The sequence below is a fragment of the Trachypithecus francoisi genome, unplaced genomic scaffold (assembly GCF_009764315.1).
Source record: "Trachypithecus francoisi isolate TF-2019V2 unplaced genomic scaffold, Tfra_2.0 Lachesis_group11, whole genome shotgun sequence".
Lineage (NCBI taxonomy): Eukaryota > Metazoa > Chordata > Mammalia > Primates > Cercopithecidae > Trachypithecus > Trachypithecus francoisi.
Window position 1 is genome coordinate 24,538,049 of NW_022681456.1, and position 14,854 is coordinate 24,552,902.

General features: G+C 49.5%; 1 protein-coding gene and 1 pseudogene across 4 annotated transcripts in view; both read left to right on the top strand.

Annotated features, from left to right (window-relative positions):
• Positions 1–9,456, top strand: part of SSH1 (slingshot protein phosphatase 1) — a 76,879-nt gene extending 67,423 nt beyond the window's left edge. For 3 of the 4 annotated variants that reach the window (XM_033220726.1, XM_033220728.1, XM_033220729.1), the window contains one exon: positions 2,931–9,456. In XM_033220726.1, coding sequence (XP_033076617.1) covers positions 2,931–4,187 — 1,257 coding nt within the window. In that variant the 3' untranslated portion in view covers positions 4,188–9,456. The remainder of the gene's footprint in view (positions 1–2,930) is intronic. The other variant, XM_033220727.1, reaches the window with a different exon arrangement.
• A 3,583-nt stretch (positions 9,457–13,039) lies between these two features.
• On the top strand, positions 13,040–13,159 carry LOC117091240 (annotated as a pseudogene).
• Positions 13,160–14,854: the final 1,695 nt, after the last annotated feature.

A 14,854-nucleotide genomic window follows, 5' to 3' on the forward strand; every position in this document is an offset into this window, starting at 1 on the left:
TGATCATGGTTCACTGCAGCCTTGACCTACCAGGCTCAAGTGATCCTCCCACCTCCGCCTCCTGAGTAGCTGGGACCACAGTCACATGCTACCACACCCGGTTAATTTTTTCTATTTTTTTGTTGAGATGAGGTCTCACTGTTGCCCAGCCTGACCTCAAGCCATCTGCCCACCTTGGCCTCCCAAAGTGCTGGAATTACAGGTTTGAGTACCACGCTTGGCCTCAGATACATTATTTTATTCATAAATGCCCCAGTATGTTAACATAACCACAATACCATTGTCACCTTTAAAAAAACCGATAGGGCCAGATGCGGTAGCTCACATCTGTAATCCCAGCACTTTGGGAGGCTAAGGCAGGAGGTCAGGAGATTGAGACTTTCCTGGCCAGTATGGTGAAACCCTGTCTCTACTAAAAATGCAAAAATTAGCTGGGTGTGGTGGTGCGTGCCTGTAATCCCAACTACTCAGGAGACTGAGGCACGAGAATTGCTTGAACCCAGAAGGCAGAGGTTCCAGTGAGCCCAGATTGTGCCACTGCACTCCAGCCTGGGCGACAGAGCAATACTCCATCTCAAAAAAGAAATAAAAAGATAGTAATTTCCCAACGTTATCAAGTATCCAACCTTCCAACTTAGACTCTAATACCTAACTCCATTAGTCTCTTGGAGTTGCCATTTTTAGTGGATTATCTGCCACAAGGTTTGAGTGTCAACCTGGTGCTTACTGAGAAATTTGTTAATTCCAGCCAAACTTGGCCCTCCTTCATGGGGGAAGTGATGCAGGAGCCCAGGCTGGTTCAGTGGAAGGGTGGCTGTGCAGCTTGGTCTCTGCTTCCACCCTTGCCCTGCCACTGACTTCGTTCCCTCTGGCTTCACCTGCCCATCTTACAGGACAGCCGTGGTTCTCAAGTTGGGGCACTTGGGGTCCTGACAGATGCATTCAAGTATATAGCCAGTTTATTATTAACAGCATGTTATAATGCAAACAAAACTGGGCAGCTGCATCTGTCGACCTCCATAAAATGTTCCAAATCGAATACTAATTATGGATTTCCCTCACTTCCCTACAAAGCAAATACCCATAAAGACAGATGAGATAAAACGATAAAACCCTGGGCCAGGCACGGTGGCTCACGCCTATAATCCCAGCACTTTCGGAGGCCAAGGTGGGCAGATCATCTGAGGTCAGGAGTTCGAGACCAGCCTGACCAACATGGTGGAACCCCGTCTCTACTAAAAATACAAAATTAGCTGGGCATGGTGGTGCATGCCTGTAATTCCAACTACTCAGGAGGCTGAGACAGGAGACTCGCTTGAACCCGGGAGGCAGAGGTTGCAGTGAGCTGAGATCACACAATTGCACTCCACCCTTGGCAATAAGAGTGAAACTCCGTTTTAAAAAAAAAAAAAAAAAGGCTGGGCGCGGTGGCTCAAGCCTGTAATCCCAGCACTTTGGGAGGCCGAGACGGGCGGATCACGAGGTCAGGAGATCGAGACCATCCTGGCTAACACGGTGAAACCCCGTCTCTACTAAAAAATACAAAAAACTAGCCGGGCGAGGTGGCGGGCGCCTGTAGTCCCAGCTCCTCGGGAGGCTGAGGCAGGAGAATGGCGTGAATCCGGGAGGCGGAGCTTGCAGTGAGCTGAGATCCGGCCACTGCACTCCAGCCCGGGCGACAGAGTGAGACTCCGTCTCAAAAAAAAAAAAAACCCTGGAAGCCATGGTGGGGGTTTTAAGCAGGCGGGTGATGAGCCCCCCTCCGACTGTGGTCTACAGGCAGGCTGGTGGGGTGAGAGGGGAAGCTGGGAGCCTGGGATCACAGTGGCTCAGAGGATGGGGCAAGGACATCAGGAGGTGTTGAGAGACAGAGCTGGTGGGTTGTGGTGGCTCATGCCTATAATCCTAGCACTTTGGGAGGCCAAGGCAGAAGGATCACTTGAGCCCAGGAGTTTGAGACCAGCCTGGGCAACATAGTAGGGCCCTATCTCTATCTATTTGAAAGAGAGAGAGACAGAGCCCTGTTGCCCCCTGCCTTGTCCTGCCCTCCAGCCTACAGTCCTGTGCAGGTGGGGTGGGGTGAGGGGTGCTCTCCTCCTTCCTCCCGCTTTGCGTCTGGGCCTGCATGCTGCTCTCTGGCTGGTCAACACCTGCTTGTCCCAGAAGCCTCAGCTGAAGTGTCAGTTCCTCTGGACAGCCTTCCCCCCGCGGAGACTCTGAACTTGTCCCTCTCTCCCCTGGGACTCTTCACACAGCTTTCTAGTCCATTCCCAGGACCCCTGGGTACCTATCAACTGGCCTGTGAGGAAATGAAGGGTGGGGACATAGAGACATGTGTGACATTCACTTAGATCCTCACTGACCAAAAGGCAAGGGGTTTTCTTTAGGAAACAATGCAAACCGTTTTTTTGTTTTTGTTTTGAGATGGAGTCTTGCTCTGTCGCCCAGGCTGGAGTGCAGTGGCGCAATCTCGGCTCACTGCAAGCTCTGCCTCCTGGGTTCACGCCATTCTCCTGCCTCAGCATCCCGAGTAGCTGGGACTACAGGCACCCGCCACCACGCCCAGCTAATTTTTTGTAATTTTAGTAGAGACGGGGTTTCACCATGTTAGCCAGGTGGTCTTGATCTCCCGTCCTCGTGATCCGCCTGCCTCGGCCTCCCAGAGTGCTGGGTTACAGGCGTGAGCCACCGTGCCTGGCCTAAATTTGTTTTCTGTTGGCGTATAAAACCCACCTCAGGCCAGGCACGGTGGTTATTCACGATCAAGTGGGCTCCAGGAGGTCTGGCTGTCCGTCCTAAGTGAAATGAGAGCTGCCCCTCTAGGCCTGGCCCCCAGCCCTGCCTCACACGCCTTTCCCTGCCCACCCTCGTGTTTTCAGTCTTTGCTCATGACTGCCCCATCTCACCATGTTCTTGTCCCTTCCTTGTAGCATGATGCTATATTTGGGATCCTTAACAAAGTGAAGCCTTCCTATAAATCCTGTGCCGACTGCGTGTACCCTACAGCCGGTGGGGCTCCTGAGGCCTCCAGGGAGCGATGTGAGGACCCCAGGGCTCCCGCCATCTGCACCCAGCCAGCCTTCCTGCCCCACATCACGTCCTCCCCCGTGGCCCACATGGCCAACAGGTCCCGTGTTCCGGAGAAGCCAGCCTCTGGCCCAACTGAACCTCCCCCGTTCCTACCACCAGCAGGCTCCAGAAGGCCAGACGCTAGTGGTCCTGGGGCTGGAGCTGTCCTAGAACCACCAACCAGCCTTTTGGAACCTTCCAGAGAGACCCCAAAAGTCCTGCCAAAGTCCCTCCTTTTGAAGAATTCTCACTGTGATAAGAACCCTCCCAGCACAGAAGTCGTAATAAAGGAAGAATCGTCACCCAAGAAAGATACGAAGCCAGCCAAGGACCTGAGGCTTCTGTTCAGTAACGAATCTGAGAAGCCGACAACCAACAGCTACCTGATGCAGCACCAGGAGTCCATCATTCAGCTGCAGAAGGCGGGCTTGGTCCGCAAGCACACCAAAGAACTGGAGCGGCTGAAGAGCGTGCCTGCAGACCCAGCACCTCCCTCCAGGGACGGCCCTGCCGGCAGGCTAGAGGCCAGCATCCCCGAGGAGAGCCAGGATCTAGCCACGCTCCATGAGCTGGGCCCCCTGATTTTGCCTGGCCAGGCTGGGAGTGATGAGAAATCAGAGGCCGCCCCCGCTTCATTGGAAGGAGGCTCACTGAAGAGCCCCCCTCCTTTCCTCTACCGCCTGGACCACACCAGTAGTTTCTCAAAAGACTTTCTGAAGACCATCTGCTACACCCCCACCTCCTCTTCCATGAGCTCCAACCTGACCCGGAGCTCCAGCAGCGATAGCATCCACAGCGTCCGTGGGAAGCCTGGGCTGGTGAAGCAGCGGACGCAGGAGATTGAGACCCGGCTCCGGCTGGCAGGCCTCACTGTCTCTTCCCCACTGAAGCGCTCACACTCCCTTGCCAAGCTCGGGAGTCTCAACTTCTCGACGGAAGACCTGTCCAGTGAGGCTGACCCCTCTACCGGCGCTGACTCCCAGGACGCCACGTTGAGCGAATCTTCCTTCTTGCATGAGCCCCAGGCAACCCAGAGGGACCCAGCTGCAACCTCCAAATCATCAGGGAAACCCGCCTCAGAAAACTTAAAGAGCCCTTCGTGGATGAGCAAAAGTTGACCCGCCTTTTGCTGCGTCAGGCCAGGTGGATATTTTCATATGATCCCTCCCTCACTTTCACTGTGGATTTTGATCGACCCCTTACATCTTGATTTCCCTTAAACGATTGAAGTCATCCTAACTTTTCCCCTACTCTTGCCATAGAGAGGAGAATAAACTAACCAACATGCAGCACAAAAAGGAGAGCTATCAGTCGTGTGGTCTGGAAGAACCAGGAGCCGCCGGCCAGGAGACACAAAACTCCGCTCCCACCGTGTCTTCAAGAAGAACCGTGTTTTAGGAAGAACATGCACACATAGGCGCACACATCCAGACTGTTCCCTTCGCAACCTGCAAAAGAAGAGTCCTGGTGGTGGCAGCCTCACCGCGGCACACGTTCTAGCTCATTCTGGACCTCGCAGAAAACTCTTAGATGGCAACGTTAAGTCCTACCTCTGTTCTCGCTGTGCTTTTTATTTTTAAAACACAAGAATGACCAAGACTCGTTCCAGGGAATAATGCTGTGTCTGAAAGTGTTTTTCCAAAAAAAACTTTTCGTTTTGTTTTTCAGTTGGGACCCCAGATGTGTCAAGACTTTTAACCCGACGGCCCCAAACGCTGCTGGGTAAAGTCATCAGATGGGTGGCCCCATGCTGTTGTTGAGCTGACTCTGTGCCCGAAGGGCGGTGCAGGCTCTCTGGTTGTGTTATGTGTTTGACAAGCACAGGGGTCTGGTGGGTAAAAATACATGGGTTGTACTGAGTTGTTGCTAATGCTGAAGTTTAAATCTCGAGGGGAAGGACCCACCCGCATTGTTGCGCCTCTGCTGCTGAACCACATGGTTGTTGTTTAGCTTTGAAATTGCTCAAGTGTCTGGCTCAGGTGGTGGTTCTGAGACACATCGTCCTGCTGGGAGCCCAGATTGCTCAGGTCCACTAGGGCCCATCTAGGGAAGGGAAAGGAGATTTCAGCAACTTCCCCGAAAGGAATGAGACTGTCGGGATGCTTCCCGGATGTTTACGGTTGCCCCTTCCTGCAGTGAGATTACTGCTTCCTGTTTCCCTCCAGCTCTTCCCAGCAGTGGTGATGGAGTAAAAGAGGGATCTGTAGTTGCTGCCTGGCTCTGTGGGCGGCCCCTTTAAGACTCAGGTGCGCTCAGCCAGTCCCGCTGCGCCAGGCTTGAATCAAAGGTGTCAGCAAGCTAGATGTCAAAACATTTCAAGAGGGCGAGGCAGCTTGTAGAAGGGCAGAAAGGTTGAATTCAGGGGTCAGCAAGCTATGGCATGTGGTCCCGTGAGCTAGGAATGGTTTTTCCTTTTTCCTTTCTTTGAGACAGGGCCTGGCTCTGTCTCCCTGGCTGGAGTACTGTAGTGCAATCATGACTCGCTGCAGCATCAACCTCCCTGGCTCTAGCAATGGCTTTTACCTTTTTAAGGAGTTGTAAAAAAAGCAAAGAAAGAATATGTGACAGAATTCACGTGGCCCACAAAGCCTGAGATACTTACTGTCAGGCCCTTTACCTGGTTTGATTTGCCACACAGGGCTGCCCATGGCTCTGTAGGAAGAAACTGGGTAAATTTGAAGCCCTCTGCCTCTCTGACACCGAAGGCCAGATCCTTCCCTCCTCCCGACCACAAGCTTTTCCAGCCCCGCACTAGCCTCACCTGTGCAGGATGGAGTAGGTGCGTACGTGGGAGAAGGCAGGGGAACACAGTTGGCTGAAGCTCTTCCACAATTCCATCTTGCCCTCAGCTGGGTCCGCCAGATTGACTCAGTGAAACCAGAAAGCTTTCAAGGGCCAGCTGAATTCTGAAAGTGGGTGAATGAGCCATCATCTTACATTAGTCAGAACCGTGTTCCCCAAAGCTATTCTAGAAAGCACCCCAGGCCGGGTCTGCAGGAACAAGGCTAGTTTATATTTCACCTAGTGGGCAGAATTTTTGCTAAAATCCTCTCTCCAGGACTTTGTCTCCTTGGAGTGATTTTTAAAAATACATACATTACTTTATAGGAAGCTGTTTTCCCGCTAGTGTCAATTAAAATCACCTTAAAAGGTGATGATCCACTTACTCCTGAAACCCTGTGGGTTGTTCCCCCTCTCCGTCAGCCAACAAAAGCATAGCCTCAAAAAATACCAAGTTCAGTATGTTTTGCCAAATCAAATTTCATGTGGTAGATCAATTTTTGTGTCAAAATAATCTTTTAAATTTAGTGATGACAGGCTTTTGTTGGTTTTTTAACCACGTCTACGTATGAGAATGATATATTTTTGAAAACTTTAATTTTGAAAGCCATAATTTTTCTTATCTAAAGAGTTGGGGGGTGGGGGGGTGGAATCGGGAGAATACAAGTTGGTCTTTGGCTTCTGGCAAACTTACCTATTCATTTTCTGAAGCACAGCTAGCATGTCAATATCCAGACAAGAGCACTGGTCCCATCATCAGAGCAAAGTGAAGCATTCTTGACTTGATGCTTAATACTCTGGCCTGGAGAAAAGGATAAAGATTTTTTTTTTTTTGAAACCCAGATCAGTTGCATGTAAACAGATGGCACGTGGCTATTTAAAATGCTGTATGATGCAGCTGGGTGCGGTGGCTCACGCCTGTAATCCCAGCACTTTGGGAGGCTGAGGCGGGCAGATCATCTGAGGTCAGGAGTTCTAGACCAGCCTGGCCAACATGGTGAGACCCCCCCATCTCTACTAAAAATACAGAACTTAGCTGGGTGTGGTATCGCGTGCCTGTAATCCTAGCTACTTAAGAGGCTGAGGCAGAAGAATCGCTTGAACCTGGGTAGCGAAGGTTGCAGTGAGCCGAGATCGCGCCACTGCACTCCAGCCTGCGTGCAGTGAAACTGGGAGTGAAACTCCGTCTCAAAAAAATAAAATAAAATGCTCTATGAACAAGGTGAGCATTCCGTCAGGCATTGGGGCACCTGGGCAAAGACAAATTCATACTGTCTGCACTGTAAAATACGCCATAGCTTGGCCCTTGCTCTGTATGCAACCTTAGCTGATGGGGGAAATTCCAAATATAAGTATCACAGGGAAGAGGTGGGCGGAGGCGGCAGGGGTCTGTGCTGTGCAAGTCACTGGTTTTTTATGACTATCATTTTCACTGAATGCATTTGTTGAACTGGGACAAAAGGAACATTTTCTAAATCAGCTTGATACTCAGTATAAACAGCTGAATCTTATCTTCTGTCTCACATTAATTCATGTGGCATGCCAAAAGTTAGACTGAACTTTTCTACATCTTCACCTTGCATTGATACAGGAAGGTCTTCTCTTGAAGTCTGGTTAAGTATAAGGGGGATAGCGGTCACGGGAAGAGGAGAACCAGGCTGCTCTCGGATGGTTAATTGACAATGACGATTTCCATTTCTTTTTCTTACGGCTACTTCCGCGTCTTCTAGCAAGGTCCCTGGTTGCACGTATTTCCTAAGAACAAAGTCTATTTCTCTTTACATTCCCTGCTTCCTTGTTCTCCACGCAGGGACCCCAGCCAACCTCTGGGCTGTTGAATAGCTCTCTGCTGGGTGGCAAGCCCTTCTCCTTGGCACCCCGTTGCTTAAGCATACAGATTGCTCACCAGGTGCACACAGACAGCTGTACTGTCCAAACCCATTCTGCTCCGCCCTGCCCTCTTCAGCTAAAGAGCATTCCGGTAATGTAAAGCCCTTTCCCCTGGAGAAGTCCAGAGGATGCAGCAGTACGGAGCTGAGCTTGAACAGAACAGACCCTCAGCACGGCCCTGGACTAACGCACTCTTATCTCAGGGCAGTCCATTTTAGAAAGCTGATGAATTTCCCCACCACCACTCACCTGGGGACCTTTTCTCCCTAGCGGGAACACATGCGACATAATTTAGTCAAGATCCTATTAAGTCACCTCACCTGAGACATCTGGAGAGGAAGTTGCCTTTCATTGGTGGGAAATTGTTGGTGCCAGAATACATTTTGCCCAAAACTCTTCTCATTGGCTGGCCACCTAGCAGGACTCCTCTAAACACCAACTCAACGAGGGGACCCCCTTCACCTCTGGCAAGAGCTGGGTAGATCAGAAACTTGGTGACACCTGGCTAGCACGGAGCAGGCTCACTCATCTTGGTCCCACTACCCAGATTCCTGCAGACATTGCAGGCCAAGTGAAGGTTGTTGAATGACCCCTGTCCCCAGCCACTTGTTTTGTCATCGTCGGCAATGGAATGCCTGTGTGTTTGAGTTCACTCTGCATCTGTATATTTGAGTATAGAAACCGAGTCAAATGATCATGTGCATCCAGACACATTGTGTCACTTGAGCCACAGAGCAAATCACCTTAATGATCTGGAATGAAACTGTGACCAGTGCCGCCCTGGGTGGTTCTGGAGAGACTGCCATCTTCTTGTTTGGCCATAGGTGCTGGGGCCCTGGCTTCAGTCACTGTCTCAGACAGGAGTCCCGATAAGCAGATCACCAGTCCTCCACTGTCCTTCCTGTCGGCCTTGCTGCATGAGAAGATAGCTGCTTCCTCCCTCTTTTCCTACACTGTAATTATTGTTTTACAATTGAGTGCCTTAATAATAGTTTACAAATACTATGTATTTATGCAACACTGTTCAACTCTCATCTGTTGTGATTGGATACTTGATCTCATCAGTAGTGGTCGGTATTGGGATGTGAGCTTGTCCTACTCCATACGTGTTTATTCTGCTATGCAGTTTTACGTTGTGTGTTCATATCTATTCCAAGGAGCCTTGCTAGAAACAACACTGGTAGTTCCTGCAGGCCAGGCAGGCATTGGCCGATGCTGCGTCCCATAGGAGCCAATGAAAGAACGTAGCTTGGTCTGCTATCCAGCTGTGGGGTGATGCAGGCCAGGCGGCCTCTGCACCAGAGTCTAGCACCTGCCCATTCCCCAGTCACACAATCATACTCTTCTTTCACAGACATTTTATTACCACCTAGGCCACCCTAGTTTTCCTCTCTGTTAGTGTCCTGAGCTCTTTTGCAACAAAATGTAGGTACAGACCAATCCCCGTCCCTCCCCCAATCAGGAGCTCCACACTAGGAGTTGTTTGGTTTCCAGAAGCTGCCAGTGGGTTCCCGCGAATTGCGTTACGATATTGATGATTATTTTTATTATATTGTTTTTCTTGTTTTTTTAATAATATATTTAAAGGCAGTATCTTTTGTACTGTGAATTTGCAGTAGAAGATGCAGAATGCACTTTTTTTTACTTCTGTTGGTGTGTATTGTATATAGTGTGTGTGCTTCTTGTGATGAAAATAAACTTTTTCTTTATAAATTCCTGATGACTGAGTTTATAAAAAAGGAAACTGCTTCCTCAACCCTTGCCAAGACAGTCTGATACATCATCATCATCGTCATTGACATGGACAGTCTTTATTGAGCATCTATTATGTGCTAAGTTATTTGCTAGAAAACCTGGACAAGTTACACCAAAGAAAGGAGCACGGGAAGAAATGTTAGCTCCTCCCAGGACTAGTCTGTTTTCTTTCTAGTTTTGTCAGTAAGCAAGAGCAGGCCCACTTGTGGGTGGTCCTTTGTGTACCAAAAAAAAAAAAAAGTTACCCACCAGGAAAGGGTTTGGACTTTGGGTGGGTTCTCTTCCCATACAAGTAGGAAATGTAAAGCCAGAGGTATGCACTAGAGAACATCTAACCTGCTCCCACCAGCCCTGGTGGGAGAGGAGGACTCTGGAGGCTGAGTACTGCTGATTTCCAAGGTACATGCTCATGTCCCAGGCCACTGCACACCAGGCAGCTTTTTTGAGACTGGGTCTTGCTCTGTTGCTCAGGCTGGCATTCAGTGGTGCCATCATAGCTTACTGCAGCCTTGACTTCCTGGGCTAAAGCAATCCTCCCACCTCAAGCGATCCTCCCACCTCAGCCTCCCCAGTAGCTGGGACTACAGGTGTGCACCACCTTGCCCTGCTAATTTTTAAAATGTATTATAGAGATGAAGTCTCACTTTGCTCTCCAGGCTGGTCTTTAACTTCTGTCTTCAAGTGATCCTCCCACGCTGGCCTCCCAAAGTGCTGGGATTACAGGCGTGAGCCACCGCGCCCAGCCGCCGAATGCTTCTAATAGTGTTACCAAGCTATAATTCAGCCCTCTCTGTAAAATGTTTTCAAAACAAATCACTGAGGGTCATGGTTCAAGACACTGTTCCCTGGCAAGGTTGAAGATAGCTAACAAATTCTCTTTGGGTTCCAGCCATGAATGGGGTGGAATGGACCCCAGCAATCTGTATGTTTCTGAGATTCCCTGGGAATTCTGATGGCCACGTTTAGAAACCATGAAAATAAGAATGTGATGCAACTGAGTAGGCTCACGCTTTGCTAGTTACAATCACATTGCACACATGCTTTTTGGAGACAACACCCACACCACCCTAACAATGTATGTGTTCATAAAACTCATCCGATACTTATTTGTTCAGGGCCCTAGGACAGTATTCCTGTAATTGACTGCTTTTACCCTGATTTCCTCCTCAGAGTAACCATCTCCCAGCTGGATGTGATCCCAGATCACACCTACAGTGGAGGTGGTTTTGCTGGGGAGGATCCGCATGCTTGTTTGTGTTTATGCCTGGGGAAGCCCCTCTTGGCAAGCTGTTTGGGAGAGGCTCCAAAGGCAGCACGGAGGATGACTCGGAACTTAGGGGGATTCACTGTGTGGTAAAGAAGCCCTTTCTTTTTTTTTTTTTTTTTTTTTTTTGAGGCGGAGTCTCGCTCTGTCGCCCGGACTGGAGTGCAGTGGCCAGATCTCAGCTCACTGCAAGCTCCGCCTCCCGGGTTTACGCCATTCTCCTGCCTCAGCCTCCTGAGTAGCTGGGACTACAGGCGCCCGCCACCTCGCCCGGCTAGTTTTTATATTTTTAGTAGAGATGGGGTTTCACCGTGTTAGCCAGGATGGTCTCGATCTCCTGACCTCGTGATCCGCCCATCTCGGCCTCCCAAAGTGCTGGGATTACAGGCTTGAGCCACCGCGCCCGGCCAAGAAGCCCTTTCTAAAGGAGAGCTCCACTGACAGCACACAAAGTGAGCCCCACCCAGGAAACACCACCCACCCACACATCCTTGCCGCCTAAAACCAAGTTATGTTTATCACATTCCTTCTATGTGCTTTACATAAGGAAACCCCTGGAATCCTCCAAACTGGGCATTGTGGTCTGTGATGCATATCTCAAAAGAGGTGAGAGGGTCGGGCACAGTGGCTCACGCCTGTAATCCTAGCACTTAGGGAGGCCGAGTCGGGTGGATCACTTGAGGTCAGAAGCTCAAGACCAGCCTGGCTCACATGGTGAAACGCTATCTCAACTAAAAATACAAAAATTAGCCCGGTGTGATGGCGGGCACCTGTAATCCCAGCTCCCTGGGAGGCTGAGGCAGGAGAATCGCTTGAATCCAGGAGTTGGAGGTTGCGGTGAGCCAAGATCACACCACTGCACTCCAGCCTGGGTAACAGAGTGAGACTCCATCTCAAAAAAAAAAAAAGGCAGAGGAGAGTCCTTTTCCTGCTAACTTTCTTGGACTCTTTGGACTACCTTGGGATCCTTCTATTTACTGCCTTGTTGGCATTATCCTCAGTTTATGAAAAAACGGGCCTACAGAGTGGAAGTAATTTGCCTACAGGTACATCTAAAAAATTGATGAAGCCAGATAGGAACTGCTCCCTCCTCATCTGAAACCCTTCCCAGAGCTGTCTCTCCCACCCCAGAAGTAGAAAGAAGCCAGATGAAGATGCATCTTAATCTCCTTGTGGTTTCAGCAAGAAAGCAGGTGAGTTGGAGATGAAGCCCCCAGCCCCTGGGAAATTGGACTCACTTCTTGCTCCAAAGGCTATTGGAGTGACACAGGATGTGTTTCCCTTCCATAGATCATACTCACCATATTTTGCCTTTAAATGGAAATTGTGCATCCTAAAGTACCTTGTTAAGAGTCCATTTTCAGCCCGAAATTCCTTTTTTTGTAAACCGCTTCAGCAAATAAAGCGTGTTGGCATTTACATTAGCAACCTCCCAGCCTAGGAGAGGATGCTCCAGCATCCGACTCTAAAAGACAAATTTGACTGGCACAGTGGCTCACGGCTGTTATCCCAACACTTTGAAAGGCCACGGCAGGCAGATTGCTTGAGCCCGGGAGTTCAAGACCAGCCCACGTAACACGGTGAAACCCCATCTTTACAAAAACTACAAAAATGAGCCAGGCATGGTGGTGTGCCAGTGGTCCCAGCTACTTGAGTGGCTGAGGTGGAAGGATCTCCTGAGCCCTGGGAGGCAGAGGTTGCAGTGAGCCTAGGCAACAGAGCAAGACCCTGTCTCAAAAACAAATAAAAATACAAGATTAAAAAACAACAAGTTATCCCACAAGTGGTACATTGTGGTGGTGGTGGTGGTGGTGGTGGTAGTTGAAATCGGATCAAAACAAGTTGACAATGCTACCTGCTTCATGGGGCCTTTGGAGAATTCACTGATAATGCATGCAAATCTCCTTCTGCCTGGAAGACTACCAAATAACTAAATGGTGGTCGTTATTGTTGGAATTGGAGTATATACTGAGCATTTCCTAGTTGCAAGGCCTTCACATGTATTACCAAGTTAATCCTCACAGCAGATATGACTCTGGTTTACAAAGGAAGTGGTGGATGCTCAGAGAGGTTAGGTAACGTGGGTCGGGGACACACAGCCAGGAAGGGGCAGAGGCTGGGAGTGCCTGACTCCAAATTCATGTAATTTCTACCCCACCATCTTCTCCCCAAGGAAAATAGTCCCTAATGCATGTGCGCAATGCTAAGAGGGCAGAGATGCGCAACAGATGCTGAGAGAGTGAGGGCGTAAATGAGATATGCCATGAAAAGGAGCCCCTGTGTCCTTATGTGTGTGTTTGTTTAACTTGTGGACAAATACAGACAGGTGCAAAAAATCTTCTTTTGCAATCGAGAACTTACTGTTCAGTATGTGTTTTCATACATATAAGAGGCTATTATGATACCTGAGTCAGTTAACTAAGGGAGGGAGTATTGATAACCATAAGTGTTAGTTGCAGGCTGGGTACAGTGGCTCATGCCTGCAATCCCCTCACTTTGGGAAGCTGAGGTGGGAGGATTGCTTGAAACCAGGAGTTCAAGACCAGCCTGGGCAAGAAAGCAACACCCCCATCTCCACAAAACTTTAAAAATTAGCTGGGTGTGGGGGCATGTGCCTGTAGTTGTAGCTACTCTGGAAGGGGAGGCTGAGGCAGCAGGATTGCTTGAGTCCAGCAGTTGGAGGCTGCAGTGAGCTTTGATGGCACTACTGTACTCCAGCCTGGTCAACAAAGTAGAACCTCTTTTTTTTTTTTTTTTTTTTTTTTTGAGACGGAGTCTCGCTCTGTCGCCCAGGCTGGAGTGCAGTGGCGGGATCTCAGCTCACTGCAAGCTCCACTTCCCGGGTTTAAGCCATTCTCCTGCCTCAGCCTCCGGGTAGGTGGGACTACAGGCGCTCGCCACCACGCCCGGCTAGTTTTTTGTATTTTTTTAGTAGAGACGGGGTTTCACCGTGTTAGCCAGGATGGTCTCAATCTCCTGACCTCGTGATCCGCCCGTCTCAGCCTCCCAAAGTGCTGGGAAAAACCTGTCTCTTAATCAAAAAAAAAAAAAAAAAAAAAAAAAAGAAAGTTGGTTCTAGGACTGTAGAATCAATAGCAAAAAAGCACAGGATTTGAGGGAAATCCTCAGTTATATTAATTTTGTATTCCAATTTCATGTTGACTTGATTTTTTACAAAGATCTTTTTTAAGGAGTCCCTGCTTCATTTACCAAAGCTTGGAATGTTTGGGGACACCTGTGACTGCCTAAACCGACTTCCACTGGGCTGGGGCCATGTCTCAGTCACTTCTGAGACTGGCAAGGCCCTGGCCTATTGGGACTGAACCCCAGGTCAATGCCAGGCATTTGCTGTGAATCAAAGAATCCTGAGTTTTTCAGAGTCCAGAAGAATCAGAAAGGTCAACCAAGCCAATCCCCTTTGTAACATCCAGCCATTCTGGCATTCTTCTCTGGTTCATGAAGCCCCTGCTGTGGGCCAGGCACTGGGGAAGAGACAAGGCAGTCTGTGTCATCCCAGGGGTCCTGACAGAAAGCTCTCTGTGCAAGAAAGAAAAGTCACCACCTGCTAACAGCAATGGGTTCGACAGGCAGGGTTCAAGGCTTATTTTGTTCCTCCTTTTGTCTGTCTTCCAAAATCTCTGCAACAGAATTATGTTCCTTTTGTGTGTGTGTGTGAGATGGAGTCTCGCTCTGTTGCCCAGGCTGGAGTAAAATGGCGTGATCTCAGTTCACCGCAACCTCCACCTCCCAGATTCAAGCAATTCTCCTGCCTCAGCCTCCCAAGTAGCTGGAATCTCAGGCATGCACCACCACACCCAGCTAATTTTTGTATTTTTAGTAGAGAGAGGGTTTTGTCATGTTGGCCAGGCTGGTCTCGAACTCCTGACCTCAGATCATCACCCGCCTCAGTCTCCCAAAGTGCTGGGATTACAGGTGTGAGCCACCACATCTGGCTTTTTTTTTTTTTTTTTTAGACAGAGTCTCTCTCTGTCGCCCAGGCTGTAGTGCAGTAGTGCAATCTTGGCTCACTGCAACCTCTGCCTCCTGAGCTCAAGTGATTCTCCTGCTTTAGTTTCCCAAGTAGCTGGGACTACA